Source organism: Simochromis diagramma, unplaced genomic scaffold, assembly GCF_900408965.1.
Source record: "Simochromis diagramma unplaced genomic scaffold, fSimDia1.1 OVJJ01000603.1, whole genome shotgun sequence".
NCBI lineage: Eukaryota > Metazoa > Chordata > Actinopteri > Cichliformes > Cichlidae > Simochromis > Simochromis diagramma.
Window position 1 is genome coordinate 4,242,319 of NW_024387414.1, and position 18,396 is coordinate 4,260,714.

Here is an 18,396-nt window from a genome sequence, read left to right on the forward strand (position 1 = left end):
TCATATTTTCTAGTCTTTGGCTGGAAGGAAGCAAGCTGGTTTCTAGGCATATTTGGCAATGATTCGACTTCTGCTCTGTGATTGTGTGGGACACCCCCCCCACACACACACACGCACACACGCGCACCCACACACACAAACACTTTGGCAACCACTTCTATAATGTGTCAGAGTGTTGGCTGAGGTTTGCAATTTGAAAAGGATTGAGTATGTTTCAGAGCAGCATATTCCATTAATATTAACTGCAAGGGTCTGTGTATATGACATTTACTTCTAGAATCACGCATGAGTCTAATTATTTTTTATCAACAGCCCGAGGCCAAGTAAATTTGTCCAGCTCAAAAGCATGCCATTTACTTTATTGTGGAAGCCACACAGTTTCTATTGACCTACAATATTGAATAAGAAAATTAAAAACTCAGGATCAGGATAAACTGACTTCGAAAACCATAACTTTGTGCTGAATATATGGACAGAATATATGTGCATTTTCCTGTATTTAGTTTAACACTTTTAATGTCCACATATTTTTACTACAGACTTAGTGGCACAGAAGAGTGTAAATTCAGATACTGTAGCCTTTTGTCAGTTGACACTGCCTCTTTCTTTTTGACAGTGTCATTTACATATTGTCATGCCAACCTCAAAATAAGCTGTAAACGCAAACATTACAGCTGAACATGCTTACTCATTTGTTTTTTTGCTGTTGTGGCTTCCTGTATTCTTTTCAGATGAAATCATTTGTACAGCAACTCAGCAACAGACAAAAGGTAGGCTATGCTTTTTTAATGATACACACATATACACACATGCACGAATAATGTTAATGTAAATAACTTAACCCATTTCATTATTATGTCTCATGAATTGTTTTAGAGACGTATATAATTTGAATGTAAAGCAGAGAGGTTTTGTTTGCTTGTTTATTTTTTATTCTAAATAAATCTTCTTAACCCTACAGGATGAAGTGGTTGATCTTATTTTGTCTGGTGTTTTTTGTGTATCTTGACATTTCCTCTCAGAACTTTACAAACAGTTCTGTAAAAGGTAAGTGAGATAATATACATTTTTAACTTTGTTTATATCACAGCAAAACATGTAATAGCCGCACTGGTCCACCGTCGGATGTCATGTTTTGCTTCTGCTAAGCATGAAATGGATACACATGTTTAACAGGGTGATATTCTATTTCAAGTCAACATGAAAATAGTTATGGCAAAAATCGACATTGCTAACATTGCTAACATTGCTAACATATCTCTTTTAGCCATCCAGTGTAAATATTTCTGGTATAGAAGGAGCAAAGAATGAGCCTCATGCCTTTCTTGTTCACTAGTGACTTGATGCCTTTAAATATAGTATCTCCCCCTGCTAGTACTTAAGCAGGACTGTCTATTTCTTGCTTATGATAAACAAAGTAGGCCATCCACACTATTGACCAGCGTGTTTATTACCCGTTTATATGGGGTTGGTTTTGAATATGAACAATGAAAGATTTCCCACAGGGTAGAAATTTTATGCTTGTTAAAAATGGTAACAGATCAAGGTGCTATAAATACTGTAAAGACATCAAAATAGTCTACAGAACTCATATGTTCCATGTTAGGTTTTGTATTGTTGATTGTCATTTATGCTTAGAAATATTTAACCATATATGCTTAGAGGTGTATAATCATTTGTAGATTGAAAGAATGTCTCATCCTAGGAGGTCTGTAACAACTCTGTGTAGCAAAAAGAGGGGGGTGCGTTCACTCCTCTACAGATTGTTCTGGCATAGATCACACACCTCCTAGGAGAGGTCGTATCTTCTCTTTCTGATATATGGTTTAGCAAACACACGTATATTTCTTTAAGTATAAGAGCCTTTTGTTCAGATGGAGCCCTAGACTCCTGGCACCAGCCTTTGGGGAGTCTTCACAGGGTCACATCTTGACCTCACACATACACACACACACATACACACACATACACACACACACACACACACACACACACAGTATTCTTTGTTCACATGTATACCTATGTAAGATGTCATATGTTAATGACCCTATGCATATTCATGTAACCACAATAAAAGGAGTGCTATGGGGAGCCTGGCTGAGAGTCTGATGGAGGTCAAGTGGTGGAACGACACTTGGCTCCAGGCAGGACTCCCTCATGCATGAGTAACATGAAGAACTTTGCCTACTCGTGTCTTGCTTCGCTGTGTAATTATATTGTCCTCAACGTTCCAGCGAATAGGTTCAAGCTACAAACCTATCATTCCATAACGTTGCAAGACTCCCCACCCTCAACTATACTCAATGCATAGCAGACCCTCATCCTTAGAGCTGCTTTAGCAAAATCAGATATTTCTCACCTGTGATAATTTATCGAGAAATTTAACAGACTTTATTGTTCATGTCTAAGTAAGACTGCCCTTCTTAAACTAAGTGGGTTGCTGCAACTCACTTGCATTAAAAGCTACAGATACTGAAAGAGCACATCTCCAGGGCTCAAATATACAGCCAGCGCAAAAGAGCTGCTTTGATCTTATGTGGGCTGGACCAGTGAAAACCAGTGAAATTTAACTCGATAAGTTATTTACTTTAGTGTAGCATTAATGGCTATGGGGGGCATCCTAATCGGTAGAAAAAGATGTAAAAAATTATGAAAATACAATTAAATGTCTGAAATTTCTCTTCTACTTAACATTTTCCAAAGCTATCCAGTGGGCTTTATTGGAGTCTTTGCAAGATTGATTTTGCCAGCTCTAGCAGCTGGAGTTAGTGATGTGTCTGGTTCCGCTGACAGGTATGCCAGCACAGTGACTGTTGGGTGCAGACACTCGATCTGCAAGCCCAAGTATTGTTGGGAATGATACTAAAACCCAAGTTGTTCCATGGAGTATGAATGCATGTGAAATGTTAAAATGTGTAAAACAAAATGCTTGTAAGTAGCTGAACTTTGGAATATTCTGGGGACTTGTGTGGTTCTTAACTTGTTAAAAGGGGTCTTAATATTTTTATTTCATTTTACTCTACAGCGAGCCCTGATGCTGAGAAATGTATTAACTATAAAGTCAACCTTTCAGGAACTGGAGGCTATGCAAACACTATCAAGTAAATATTTTCAGTCTTTTCACAGAAAAGATTTCTTTTCTTATTAATTCGTAAGTAATTTGAAAAAAGCTGCATAGAAATGTGATTAAATTCTGATTTAAAGCTAAGTTACTCTATGTTATGGAATTAATGAAAGAGTATAAATCAAAATGGCACATGATCTTTTTTTTTTTTTTGTCTTTTTCCACAAGGGACTTGGAGAACATAGAAAAGACTCTTGAGAACATAAATATAAATGCGACTATATCGATATCATTTGGAAATATTGTGGCTCTCCTGTTTATACCGACTGCTCCCTTCAAAAGCGTTACACTTCATGCCAGTGACAGCCAAGTAAGAAAAAGTCAAAATCTCATTGGCTTTTATACTTACTTCCAGATTTCCAATAATATCAACATCACCACTGTGGTCTATGCAGAAATATCTCAGCAACATCTAAATAAAATAGCTCTAAATTATGTACAGCTATGCCTTAGCGTTCAGCTTTTCACCACAAGCAAGTAATATTATTTCCTTGTATTTGTCACAAATATTTTTTAAAAATATCTAAAACAGAGATAAAGCTTCTCTTTCTGTTTGTTACAATATAATAGGCAGGCTTGAAGAATGTCTCCAATACGACAGTCAGTGTTGAACTCCCGGAAGAACTGAACCTTGGACCAACGAACATGATTGTGTTCTCCAACCTTAAGCTCCCTGAAACAAACAAGGTCAGAAACTACACTACTAGGTTCTCGAATGAGAGGTGAAACACACACACACACACACACACACACACACATATATATATATGTATATATATATATATCGCCTTTTGAGTGAGGCGATGCTGAACGATAGGCTATAGGCTAAAAGCTAACTAGAACAACAACAACAATACGTCGCTCAAGTAGAACAGCGAAGTGCAATTACGAAAGCTAAGGGGATGTCACATGATTTGGAAGGCATTGTGGGCATTGTAGGCTCAGCCAATCAGAGCCAGTGGATTTCGTTACAAGGGCATTTTGCCGTAACACGGGCAGAAATATTGCTGTTCAGTGCCTTCGTAAATTGAATTTTTTGTTAAATGGGGTATTCGTAAATCGGGGTTCCACTGCATTTTTTTTTTAATGAATAATTGGTTAATTATCTTGTTAATAATTTTACCTCCTCACGACTCTGGATAGTGTAGCTCCATGTGAAAACTAAGGCCTCAAATCAGAAGTACCTGACTCCGTGGTATAATTCTCAAACGCGTACCCTAAAGCAGCTAACTCGTAAGCTGGAGAGAAAATGGCGTGTCACAAATTTAGAGGATCATCATGTAGCCTGGAGAAATAGTTTGCTGCTTTATAAGAAAGCCTTCCGCAAAGCCAGAACATCTTACTATTCGTCACTGATTGAAGAAAATAAGAACAACCCCAGGTTTCTCTTCAGCACTGAAGCCAGGCTGACAAAAAAGTCAGAGCTCTATTGAGCCAACAATCCCTTTAACGTTAACTAGTAATGACTTCATGAAAAATTACCAATAATCATCCCACAGCTGTAATATTATCTACAGCTACTTTCAGTACCATTGATATTCATTTAGAGTCTTTTTCTCCAATTGATCTTTCTGAGTTAACTTCAATAATTACTTCCTCCAAACCATCAACGTGTCTTTTAGACCCCATTCCTACAAAACTGCTCAAAGAAGTCCTGCCATTAATTAATGCTTCAATCTTAAATATGATCAACCTATCTCTAATAATCGGCTATGTACCACAGGCCTTCAAGCTGGCTGTAGTTAAACCTTTACTCAAAAAGCCAGGTAAAAGCCTGTAGGTATTACAGGTACTGCGCTGCAGTGGTTTTTATCATATCTATCTAATAGACTCCAGTTTGTACATGTAAATGGAGAGTCCTCTTCACACACTGAGGTTAATTATGGTGTTCCACAGGGTTCAGTGCTAGGACCAATTCTGTTTACATTATACATGCTTCCCTTAGGCAGTATCATTAGAAGACATAGCATAAATTTTCACTGCTACGCTGATGACACCCAACACTATCTGTCCATGAAGGAAGGTAACACACACCAATTAGTTAAACTGCAGGAATGTGTTAAAGACATAAAGAGCTGGATGGCCGCTAACTTTCTGCTTCTTAACTCAGATAAAACTGAGGTTATTGTACTCGGCCCTGAAAAGCTTAGAAACATGGTATCTAACCAGATTCTTACTCTGGATGGCATTACCTTGGCCTCCAGTAACACTGTGAGGAACCTTGGAGTCATTTTTCTACCACAACATGTCCTTCAACACACATATTAAACAAATATGTAAGACTGCTTTCTTCCATTTGCGCAACATCTCTAAAATTAGAAATATCCTGTCTCAGAGTGACGCTGAAAAACTAGTTCATGCATTTATTACTTCCAGGCTGGACGACTGTAATTCATTTTTATCAGGATGCTCAAAAAACTTGCTAAAAAGCCTTCAGTTAATCCAAAATGCTGCAGCAAGAGTCCTGACAGGGACTAGAAAGAGAGAGCATATTTCTCCTGTTTTGGCTTCCCTTCATTGGCTTCCTGTTAAATCCAGAATTGAATTCAAAATCCTGCTCCTCACATACAAGGTCTTAAATAATCAGGCCCCATCATATCTTAATGACCTTGTAGTACCATAGCACTTGTTCCTAGAGTATTTAAAAGTAGAATGGGAGGCAGAGCCTTCAGTTTTCAGGCCCCTCTTCTGTTGAACCAGCTTCCAGTTTGGATTCGGGAGACAGACACTATCTCTACTTTTAAGATTGGGCATAAAACTTTCCTTTTTGCTAAAGCATATAGTTAGGGCTGGACCAGGTGACCCTGAATCCTCCCTTAGTTGTGCTGCAATAGACGTAGGCTGCCGGGGGATTCCCATGATGCATTGAGTTTTTCCTTTCCAGTCACCTTTCTCACTCACAATGTGTTAATAGACCTATCTGCATTGAATCATACCTGTTATTAATCTCTGGCTCTCTTCTACAGCATGTCTTTCATCCTTTCTAAAGCATGTCTTTCATCCTGTCTTCCTTCTCTCACCCCCAACAAGTCGTAGCAGATGGCCCCGCCCCTCCCTGAGCCTGGTTCTGCCGGAGGTTTCTTCCTGTTAAAAGGGAGTTTTTCCTTCCCACTGTCGCCAAAGTGCTTGCTCATAGGGGGTCATATGATTGTTGGGTTTTTCTCTGTATCTATTATTGTACGGTCTACTGTACAATATAAAGCGCCTTGAGGTGAATGTTGTTGTGATTTGGCGCTATATAAATAAAATTGAATTTAATTGAGTTAAAAAGCTAAAAGTGCACGGATTGATTCTTAAAAAAATAAGATAAAATGTTCAGAACAGTAAAAGTTGGTCACCATGTTCATATATTATGCAGACCAAAATGTTTTAGAAAGAGAAAGGGGTACTCAACCACAGTGTTCTGTAAGTAGTTTGCCGTTTGCAAAATGTAAATCAAAAATGTAAATAATACAGATTTAGAGATAACCAGGCAGGTACATCAGGAAACAATGTTTTTACTAAGATGTAAATGACTTTCACTACGCATTAACTGTCTCACTGGGTTGCTTTTTTTCCTTTCAGACAGTCAGGACAGTGAGAAAATATTACATAAATTGTATTGGAGAAACAGTCAAACCAACTGACCAACGTTTTGCATTGTAGAGTGATCCTGGAGCCTTATTTGAAGTTTATGATAGACGAATGGTAATCCTGAGTGTGAAGGGCAAGAACATATCGGGACTTCGGCAACCTGTCAACATCACCATGAAATTTAACAAGAATATAACTGTAATTACAATCTAATTGTTTATTCCACTATTTTTCTCATTAGTTTTATATCATTGTTATTTAACACAACACAAAATAACTGTGTATTTTGATGTATGAAAGATTACTGTAAAAAGGTAGTATTTATATATATATATATAGAGTAATAATATTTAATCTAGTTAATATTTAGTTACATGTAAAAGTAGAAGTGTAGATTTTATCAGTAAACATAAGTAGAAATATATAGATGTATAATATTAACCAGATATAAACATACATTTTGTTTGTTTCTTTCTTTCTTTCTTTTTGTCTTAGCAAACCCAGAGACCCTCCTGTCATTTCTTAAATTTTTCAACAAACAGTGAGTAACCAAGCATGACATTTCTCTGGTTTCACTCACCATTATAGATTTCTGAATGAGCTGATGTAATTGAAATGTGGCAGCATCTCATTCATCTCTTTGACTTTGACTTCAGATTTTAGTACAGATGGATGCCACACCATTTGGACACATGATCAGAGTGATGTCACATGTTCCTGTAACCATTTCACATACTTCGGTGTGCTCATGGTAGGATTGTTTGTTTGTTTGTGTTTCAGTATACAAAATGTCATGCCATATCTTGAGAACTAAGGAACCTTTCTTCAACAAAATACAGTCATAAAATTGCACAAAGAAGTTAATCCATCTCTTCATTTGCCATCTGCATCTTGGATTTCTATAAAATTTTCCATCCAATTTGCTCTAAAGGTGGCAGATCCATTTCTGGATGTAGTACGTGTAGTGTCATGTTTGAGATCTATTGCTAAATTCAGCCCTGTGTTCTTTATAAACAGTGTTGGGACTAACGCATTATTAAGTAACGCGTTACAGTAACTACGTTATTATTGTTGTAACAAGCACAGTAACTAGTTATTATGCCAAAATCAGGAACGTGTTACTCGTTACTGGGATTTAGATAGGGTCGTTATTTGTTACTACGTGTGGTGGCATCGCGGAGCTTCCACAGATTCAGTAATATTAGCAAGGTGGCGGCCAGCAGGTGGATGAGGGAAAGGGGACGCAGGAGGAAGAGAGAGCCGAGGCAGCTGCCGGTCTGAGTGTCAGGTGAGCTGAACTTCAGGTAAGAATTTATGACCTGCAGTCTATCTGGGTCAGATATAAACCAAGTTTAAGGGTAGTTTATTTTCGTTATGCTGACTTTTTCATCCTCAGTACTAGGACGAGGAGTTTCTATACAGCTGGGCGGCATGCTATGATGTTACTGAGCTGAAAAGGAACACAGTTTGTCCTGGACTTCAGCTACAATGAAAAAGACACAAAGCTGAATTTATTCTGTGTCTTTGCTGCACAGCTGCCTCTTCTTCTCTCATTCTCTCTCCCTCCCTCTCCTGTTTCTACTTCAATCATGAAACTGATCAATGATCAGCTGATTGGCTTTTCTCTCTTGTTTATTTATCATCCACTTTGCGCCAGAAAGAGGAAACCAGCGGATGTCGCGTTAAACAACAGCAGCATGTTTAAGCTTGGTCAGCTCTTGTTAGAATTTATTTAATATTAATTTCTAGTATCAGCTGATGTTTGCTGGAGCCACAGCTGTAAAAGCTGCTGGTCATGATATCGGTTTGGATATGTGGTGAGAGGGAAACATGAAGATGAAAGCATATCCTCGTGTTGGTGTTCTTCCCAGATCATCATACTAAATGTTGTTCCAGGATCAACATTGCAAGTGACCAATCAGAATGTTGTGACGTCATACTTTTGCGACTTCGTGAAAAACCGGCGTAAAACAAAAAACTGTACTTAAGCTGCGAGAAACCGCCTCTGTCCGCCGATCAACGGACCCTAACCCTAACCGTAACCCTTTAATAAACAGTAAGCAGAATTGATATTGTCCTTGCAACATTGGAATTTCATAAATGCACGAATGGCTTGGCGCGCAAAAGAATAACGTCACAGCAATGTGATTGGTCACTTGCAATGTTGAACCTGGAACAACATTTTCATGATGGTCTGGGAACAACACCAACACGAGGATATCAGATCATCCAAGATGAAACTAGGAGATGTCCTTACTGAATCATCAGAGCTGAACAGGTGAGGGAGAAACAGGTTTACCTTATAGGTGACAAGAATGAGTTGAAGGGAAGTTGTGAACTGTTTCTGAGAGACAAATAACGCCAGGATCCTTTTCTAAGTAGCTGACAGCTGGTAACTGTGCAGGGGCGGGTCTAGCAGAGTTTTGCCAGGGGGGCCAGGTAGGGCATTAACAGGGAGAGGGGGGGGGGGCACAAAGAAATACTTTTCTTTCTTATTCTCATTTAAAATGTCTCGCTTTTAAAAAATAATTATCTGAATATTACAACAAATGATTGATAGATTGATACATATATACCATGAAAACAGTGTACATCACTGTCACAACAGTGTTTGCTTTCATTCAAAGGCTTTATGGTTTTTCCTATAATGGTGGGCCGGTCTCTAGTCAAAACGCCCGGCCGATCTTTTGTCCCATCAATTTTTTTTAATTTTTTTTTTGCTGGGAGTTTTAGAGCCCTATTAGTTAGGTTGCTTATTCTTTAAAATACCAGAATAGGGAGGATTGAGTATTAAGTTTATTAGATTGATCAGTATTGCTGAACTATGAAATATTTTGGGTGCAGTGCATTTTTTGCTTACAGGTATAACAGAATAGCTTTAGTGTTTTTTTTTAACTTGAGTATGAACTTATACAAAAAGCAGCAAGATATTAAAAAAAAAGTTTTTTTATTGATTAAAAAACACACTATATCGGATTCATATCGGTATCGGCAGATATCCAAATTTATGATATTGGTATCAGACATGAAAAAGTGGTATCGTGCCATCTCTAATAGAAATACACCATTATACAGTACACAAATCCTCTCTTGTTAAGCAAAAGACTGTAATTAACCTCCACAGCATACTTCTACCACTAGATGGCAGAAATGGCACAAAAAAACAAAGACAGAAAAAACAGAGTAATTGTAAAGTTCCATGCAAAGTATTTACCCCCAAAAGTTTCATTTTAAATAATTAAAAGTTAAATTATTTATAGTATACTTACTGTAAGGTTATTATTACTGATACATTAACGTAAAACTAGCAGTGTTGTGTTAAAACTAGCAGAGGTGAAACCGATTTAATGTGCCAGTACGTATTCAATTTTAAATGCCTATTGTTACAACAGCACTTATTAACTACATTAAAAAATACTAATGTATAACAAATAAAAACAGCACAAGTTAGAGATAGTAAAGGTAAACATCTGGTGAATTAAAAACTGTTAAATGTCATCTTAAAAAAATGTACCATGAAGTTGAGGATTTGTATATCTTGTATATACAGGATGAGTAAAACTTAAAATATATCCGTCCTGCTAATAATGTGACAAGATAGCATGAATATGTATTTCTCTACAGGTTTCTGCTTCGTCTGGGGGGGATGCTGTTCTTTCAAAAAAAGACATCGAAATACTATCATACATTACAATAATTGGCTGTAGCTTTTCTCTTGTTGCCCTGGTCATCACCGTTTTACTTTTCATCACAAACAGGTAATTTATTCTTCTCTGGTTGTATTTTCCAAACTCTAATTATTTTTTCCCTTTTCAGGATCTGAAATGAGTAAATTCCACCTTGTATTTATTATTATTTACTATATATTTACTTCCATTTTCTGGCACATTTGTGCACCAATGTGTTTCTTTTTTTGCTCCTTCCCATTTTTTTTCCTTTTTTGTCAATTTTTTCCCCACCATCTGTGTTTTGCAAAGGTCATCTTTTTTCATTCTTTTTTTTAAATTTTAATTTAAAGATAAAGATATGACCGATAGAAAGTTATTTACAACAGATCCCTTCTTCTCTGTCCAACAGGACACTCAGAGAAGATCTTTCTATGAACATCCACATCAATCTCGTCATCGCCCTGATCCTCCTCAACCTGCACTTCCTGCCCAGTCAGGCAGTGGCAGCACACCCCTCCACTTGGCTCTGTTTCTACATGGCTCTTGCCCTTCACTACTCCCTGTTGGCCACTTTCACCTGGATGGCCTTGGAGGGGTTCCACCTCTACCTGCTCTTAGTCAAAATCTTCAACATTTCTGTCAGCAGATACATTCTCAAACTCAGTGTGGTGGGATGGGGTAAGTGGAATCCTTCAAACAGGAAGCGGTGGTTATTAGCAGTGTTGGACAAGTTACTTTGAAAAAGTAATTAATTATAGTTACTAGTTACTTCTTCAAAAATGTAACTGACTCAGTTACTGAGTTACAAGATCCTAAAAGTAATTAATTACATGAAAAGTAACTATTAAGTCACTTTAAAAAAATGTTTAACCCTCTGGGGTCCAGGGTATAATTGGCCATTTTAAACCACTTTTGATTTTACCTCTACATTTGACCTTTAAAAACAATTTACTTTACTTTGTCTGGTATCATTCTTTTCAGCACAACCTCACGTCTGAATTTACAGTTATGTTTTCATTTTGACATTCTGTATTAACACAGTTGATCTAAAATCAGACAAAAAAAACATAAAATCTGAGTAGAAAGTTTTATTTTTTACTGTAACAACCACAAACATGTTTAATGAATCATGTTTCAGAACTTTAAATGCAAATATAAATGATCAATTTTAAAATCCTATGCACAAGTTTTGCCAACAACAAAGTTATCTGCTGCAATTTACCTTTTACCCTCTTTTTAAAAAAAAAAAAAAACATTTCAAACTGTTGACATAACAATCAGCTGTTCTGCATTAAATAAGATTCCACACAAATTATTTGTGCCACTCCAAAAAATAATTTCTCTCCACTATAAAGGAGAACATCACAGCCTGATACCTGCAGGTCTGACAGCAGCAGGTGTATCACTCCTTTTTTTACCTGGCGCCTCATTGTTCTGACACACAACACAAAACTATCTACAACACTACACACTAACTACACAAGACAACACATTAACTACACACTCCAAACATGCTGAAGGTCACAAATCTGTCACATCTCAAAACTCGCTCTCTCTCGTTTTCTGCTGTTTCTCTCTCGCTCTTTCTCGCGGTCACTCCTAAAACTTCCCCCTCTTCCTAAACAACCAAATGTCATGTTGCCATATCATTTTTGATTGGTCGACATGGTGCATTTTTTCACCAACATGAACGGGCTGTTTTCTGTTTTATTTTTTGGTCATAAGCAGACATTGCTTGCTAGCGCTGTCCTTAGACAGTAAACGTGGCGAAACTATTGAGGAAAAAACGCCGCGTATATATTGTTTATCATGACTCTGGTTTTACGTGGCCTATCAACACAACTGGTATATATCACCTTGTTGCTTTGTCATCTTGAAGTGGTCACATGATTGGCTTACCACCATTACTTTATACCTCCTTATTCAAACAGCAGCACTCATGCGAAAGTTTGCCCCCTTATAGAATAGAATAGAATTCAACTTTATTGTCATTGCACATGCACAGGTACAGGGCAACGAAATGCAGTTTGCATCCATCCAGAAGTGCTTTAGCCATGATATAGATATATTACAATATATGTAAGCTCCAGGTGTTGTGCCAAAAAGTGATTGTGATTGCCATCCGCCGGAGCGCGCACAGCTGCTGAAAGCTGTAGCGCCCAGATTACTTATGTGCGGTAAGCTGAACACAGCTTCAGCTGTCTGTTTGTTGAAAAATAGTAACGCGACAGCACAGCATTTTCTTGTTAGTAACCGTAACTGCGTTGTAACGATAGAAATAGTAATCAGTAATTAGATTACTTGTAACTTAAAAACGTAACGCCGTTAGTAACGCCGTTACTTGTGATGCCATTATTCGCATCACTGGTTATTAGTCAGCAAACTTCAGAGTGACTCATCGATTCTTGTGTTTCAGGTGTTCCTGCAGTGATTGTGTCAGTGGTGGTGATCATAGACAGAGGCTCTTATGGCCAAGTCCTTCTAGACAAGTCAAACCATGATGACACTAAAATGTAAGGAAAACCTTTTAAAGGGTGTAAAATTAGGAATTATAATTAATGTTGACTTATTAACTGTTTTGGATGTGTGTTAGAGATTCAATATATATTTCAATGTTTTAAATTGTCTTGTACAGCACTTTGCTCAACGCTCCTGTTGTAATTAAATGTGCTAATGTGCTATATAAATAAATAAACTATAAATTAACAAGTGGAAAAAAAATATTAAGCAATGCTGAGACACTGAGTCATCTATATACACTCAACAAAAATATAAACGGGTAAGATGAAATCACTGTCTGTTTCCTTTCTTTGTAGATGCTATATATCTAATGAAATAGTGAAGGTGGTCACTACTACTGGACTGTTCACCATGGTGTTCCTCTTTAACATGACCATGTTTATGGTGACAGTCAAGCGTGTTTTGAATGTTGGGTATAACAAAGAGGTATGAGTTATTCTTGCAATCTTTTTTAAATGAACATTAACCATTGATATTTCCAATAATTAGACACTGAAGAACAGCTTTTGTTCATACACAATTCAAGGCCTCTGTTAGCTTCAGATTGTCAATAACCTGCTGTGTCATATGTCATTGTGTATTTGACAAATTAGTTTGGGCAGCTTCACCATAAACAGGTCAGGAAAGCAATTTGCGCCCTGCTGGGTGTCAGCGTTCTGCTCGGGATTACCTGGGGCCTGGTTTTCTTCTCATTTGGTTACCTGACCACTGTTGCCCTCTACCTCTTCTGTGTTCTGAACTCCCTGCAAGGTCAGTATAGTTTGCTCCTATTCATTTATCTCACTTCTTTAACGACTTCGGTCACTGTGAGTGCTGAAGCTGGCATTTTAAAAACATGCATATGCAGCGCCAGGGTAACAATGCATTAAACAACAGCCATTTGGCTGCTGTTTATGCTATATATGGTATTTTTTACAAAATCATATGTTGGGGTCTTATTTTAGGTTTATGAAACCTGTTTATGCTCATAAACAGTTAATAATAGGAACGTAAACTTTTTTATAGGCCAGTTTGGGAATGTTACAGTGTTGGGATTGAATGAGTGATGCATAATATTAATATACATCCTTATACTTGGAGCAGATTTTTGACATTACTGTTATATACTCTGTATGAAACAGTAATGTCTGAAAGAGTTGAATATCAGTTTCGTTTGCATGATTTGTACTTCTTGTACACAGCCTAAACCTATTTCACCGTTTCTCCCCCTGTATGCTGTGCAGGGTTCTTCATCTTCCTGTGGTTTGTGAAGTCACTGAGAAAGGGTAAAAGCTCTGCCCCTAAGATAAGCAGTGAAGCAACTTCCCCCAACAGAAAGCTTAACAAAAACTAACAGCTCAAGAACTGAGTTGTTGGAATTTTTGTCTGATATTATTATTTCTGCTTTAGGTTGTTTACAGCGACTGATTTTTAAATTATTTAAATGAATGTGATATTTGTGAAATTTTTAAAGGCACTATTTAAATGTTATGTTTGATGCTTTGTGATTATAGCAGACTATACATCCAGTGTAAAATAGGGCACTTCTGGGAGTGAAAGTTATAAATGCTGATATGATGCATCTTCATTCATTTTGTGTGTGAACCAACTGCCATTGGTTTCAGTAGCCTGAGTAATTTTGATATTGTCATGCAGATTACACCATCACTGTTGTGTTTTGCTGTATACTTATATCCTATTTCATGTGATATTTGAAATATCTTTCCTATATCTTCTTATCACATATATAAAATAAAATATATGAATCCTTTCAATAAAATCATGTATATTTGAACCTCTATTTGCACACATTGTGAGTTGCATACATTCACATTTCACTAGAATCTGTGTTTATGAATGCAGACATATTGCTGATGTTTTGAACTATTGAACATGTAAAATTAACATTTCCAACTGCAGCTATAAAGACAGAACCTTCTTTAACAGGCTGAAATTTAAATATGACTGTTATGTAAGTGGCTAAAGTAAATAGCTTTTATCAAAAGATAGTCCAAGTTTAAACTATACTCTTTCTGTACACATCGGTGTTTCTGCCTCAGGTCATTGGTGTAGTTGATGATAGGGAGTTGGTTTAACCACATTCAGGTCTCTAAAAGCATCACTTACTCTAAAATTGTCCGGACATTAAACTCAGCCTACGGTAACCAGATGCCAAGAAATAAAGCTCCTACAATAATACAGTAAACAAAGAAAAGCCCAACAATCATGTGACACCCTATGAGCATAATAACTAATGATTAAATGCAGAGACGTGTATAAACACGTAGTGAATGAAAAGGGTGGCTGAAGAGAAAGCACTCACTGATGTGCTGTTTGAGTGAGTCAAGATATTTAACAGTAACAGCTTTGAAAGTTATAACACATGGTGACACAAGGTATATGTCAAGCTTTTATAAACACTGGAATAAGTGTCTATATGACTACCGCCCAGTAGCCCTCACCCCCATCATCACAAAGTGCTGCTAGTCCTAGCACACTTCAAATCCTGTCTCCCCCCCACCCCACCGTGGACCCCCACCAATTTGCATACTGTCAGAACAGGAACTCAGAGGATGCAGTCTCCATCACACTGCACTCTGTCCTATCACACCTGGACAACAACAACACCTACGCCAGAATGCTGTTTATAGACTTCAGTTCAGCATTCAATACAATCCTCCCCTCACAACTCATCAGGAAACTGACAGACCTGGGCATCAGTTCCCTCATGTGCAAATGGTTACTGGACTTCCTGACCAACTGCCCCCAACATGTCCGGCTGGATAACCACTGCTCATCTACAATCACAATGAACACCGGTGTACCACAAGGCTGTGTGATGAGCCCTTTCCTCTACTCCCTCTTCACCCACGACTGTAGACCTACCAGTGGTTTTAGCATCATCATTAAGTTTGCAGATGACACCACGGTGATTGGCCTTATCAAGGACAACGATGAGGCCGCCTACAGGGAGGAGGTGGATCGCCTGGCTGAGTGGTGCGACACAAACAACCTACTGCTTAACACTGAGAAGACCAAGGAGCTCATCGTGGACTACAGGAGGAATGCTGACCTACATCCACCCATCTACATTAAGGATGGGTGGATTTAACATTAAATCCACCCATCCATTACCCATCCACCCGTAATTTAACATTACGGAATGCATGTTAAATTCTAAATCTGCCTGTTCTCTTTCAGAAACCTGCCTGCAGAAAATTAACCTAAAGTATGTAATGCAAGGATGTCATCACTTTTAAGATGGAGAAAGCATAAAGTGACAATTATGAATCACTTAATATGATAAGGAGATTCTGCAGGTCATTAATCAATGTATAAAACTAAAATAAAATGTATTTTAGTGACACAGGACACAAACATGGAAGCAATATGTATAATTAGAATTTTTTATAACAATAAATTATTTCAATTTCTTTAACCATAAAGAATAACTAAATCCTTCAGGACAATGTCACATCAATGCACTGAACTCACTATGTTATCCCTCTAACAGAACCTCCACATGTTCTCACTGTAATTTCCCCCTCGTGAATGAATTTATGCTGCACTAATTTGAATGTTCGGGGGAAAATCAAACGCAGTACTCAAGCTGACTCACCTTTGTTTGAATGACGACTTGTAAGCGGTGACTCCACAGACAAGGTACGAAAATATGTCAGGCTACGTCAATAGCGGTAGGTCTTCAGGGTTTCTACTCCACGGCCGTATTTCATACGGGTCCAAACCCCACCCTATCATGTGATTTCCTGTGGTCAGATGGCCCAGGATGTGAGTGGGTGTAAGGTGTCTAGGATGAGATCTCAGAACTGGATTATAGATGGCAGACATTTGGTGTCGTAAAGCACCGCCTCTGTTCAAAGATGGTCGTTCACAGTGGACTTTCAGTCCTCTTTCAAAACATCTGTCTTCTCTGTTCAAAAAGAACATTGGCATCCTCGAAAGAGTGACCTTTGACCTCTATATAAAGATGAACAGCTGTGTCTTGTCCCATTGAGGTGGCTCTTCTATGTTGTGCTATGCGTTTATAAAGCAGCTGTTTGGTTTTTCCAATGTAGAGGTCTGAGCATTCCTCGCTGCATTGCATAACACACACTATGTTACTAAGTTTTGTGTTTGGGAGTTTGTGTTTGAGATGAACCAGTTTTTGTCTAAATTTTTGGCTGGGTCTGAAGTACACTGGGATTTAGTGCTTGGAGAAGACTCTCCTGAGTTCCTCTGATATACCTGCTGCATAGGGGATGAGAATATTGTTCCTTTTGTCCTTCTGATCCTCCCTGGTTGAGTTTGATCTTCTTTTCTGTGCATCTTTGCTGATTTGATGAAAGCTCAATTGGCATAACCACATGTTTTAAGAGCATTCTTTATATGTGTGTGTTCTGTCTTTTTCCCTTCTGGTATGGCGTTATTTTTGTGCCAATATTCTGAGCGCACGTAAAAAAAAATTTGAGCGCGCATTAAAAAAAAATTGCAGGTGCAAGTGTTGCATTTTGAGGAGAAATTTATTTTGGGCAAAGAAAAGCTAAATTTGCGTGAAGAAAATTCATTGCTGCGTGCAAAAAATGTATTTCAGTGTTTGCTATTATCCACACACACACACACACACACAACAGCACCCCCTCTCACTCAGTTTTTGCATTTGTGCTTGCTCACAATGTGTTGCTCGCGTTCTCAACATTTCTGCCCGTGCGCGCTCAACTCTTTCTCTACACCGTTATATTTGTGCCACAAAACCAGCCGATCACAGACTTGGATGCAAAAAAATATGATTGTCTGTTTTGGTCTCCAGTCAGCTCGAAATGACGAAATGCATTATCCCAGAATGCATTTCGTCCAAAACTCAAACGAGGCAGTGGCGGAGGAACACAGAGTGGCAGAGTTTGAAATATTACTCTTTCTGGGTCACAAAATAAACTTCTAAGATATTTTCATGCGAGAATGGTGCTGTGTAAACTTCAAATATCTACTCGATTTATCAAGACATCACATATTTACAAAAGTGCTCTAATGTTTTCGGAGATGTGAAAGGGGCTGCTATTGTGTGTGTGTGTATGGATAATAGCAAACATTGAAATACATTTTTTGCACGCAGCAATGCATTTTGTTCACTCAAATTTAGCTTTTCTTCGCTCAAAATAAATTTCTCCACAAAATGCAACACTTGCACCTGCTAATTTTTTTTACATGGACTCTATTTTTTTTATACGTGCGCTCAGAGTGGCACAAAAATAATGCCATATTCTGGCTTACAGGGGCTGGGCACTGGGCAGAAAACAAGATTGATTAAAAAGCTTGAGTGGAAGACTGCCCCAATTGGTTAAAGACAACCAATTGGTCACCCTAAATTCAATTTGTTGACACTAGTGAAAAACACAATGTACAAAACCAGGTTTATACATAGGATGTAAAGCTGTTTACAGAAATACCATGTGAGATAAAATAATTCATTTTTTTCTTTATTAAAATCTCCCAAGGGTGTTTTAACTTTAGTTTTTGTCTCAAAGTAAAAATAAA

General features: G+C 37.8%; 1 protein-coding gene across 1 annotated transcript; it reads left to right on the forward strand.

The window, feature by feature from the left end:
* The first annotated feature begins 688 nt into the window (after positions 1-688).
* On the forward strand, positions 689-14,644 carry LOC120721485 (adhesion G-protein coupled receptor G1-like). Its single transcript, XM_040011856.1, has 14 exons — positions 689-770; positions 962-1,047; positions 3,026-3,101; positions 3,293-3,434; positions 3,695-3,811; positions 6,770-6,895; positions 7,193-7,238; positions 7,354-7,448; positions 10,322-10,455; positions 10,775-11,043; positions 12,782-12,878; positions 13,182-13,311; positions 13,479-13,635; positions 14,109-14,644. Exons 2-14 carry the CDS (start codon positions 963-965, stop codon positions 14,216-14,218), a joined length of 1,584 nt encoding a protein of 527 aa, XP_039867790.1. The 5' UTR covers positions 689-770; position 962; the 3' UTR covers positions 14,219-14,644.
* Positions 14,645-18,396: the final 3,752 nt, after the last annotated feature.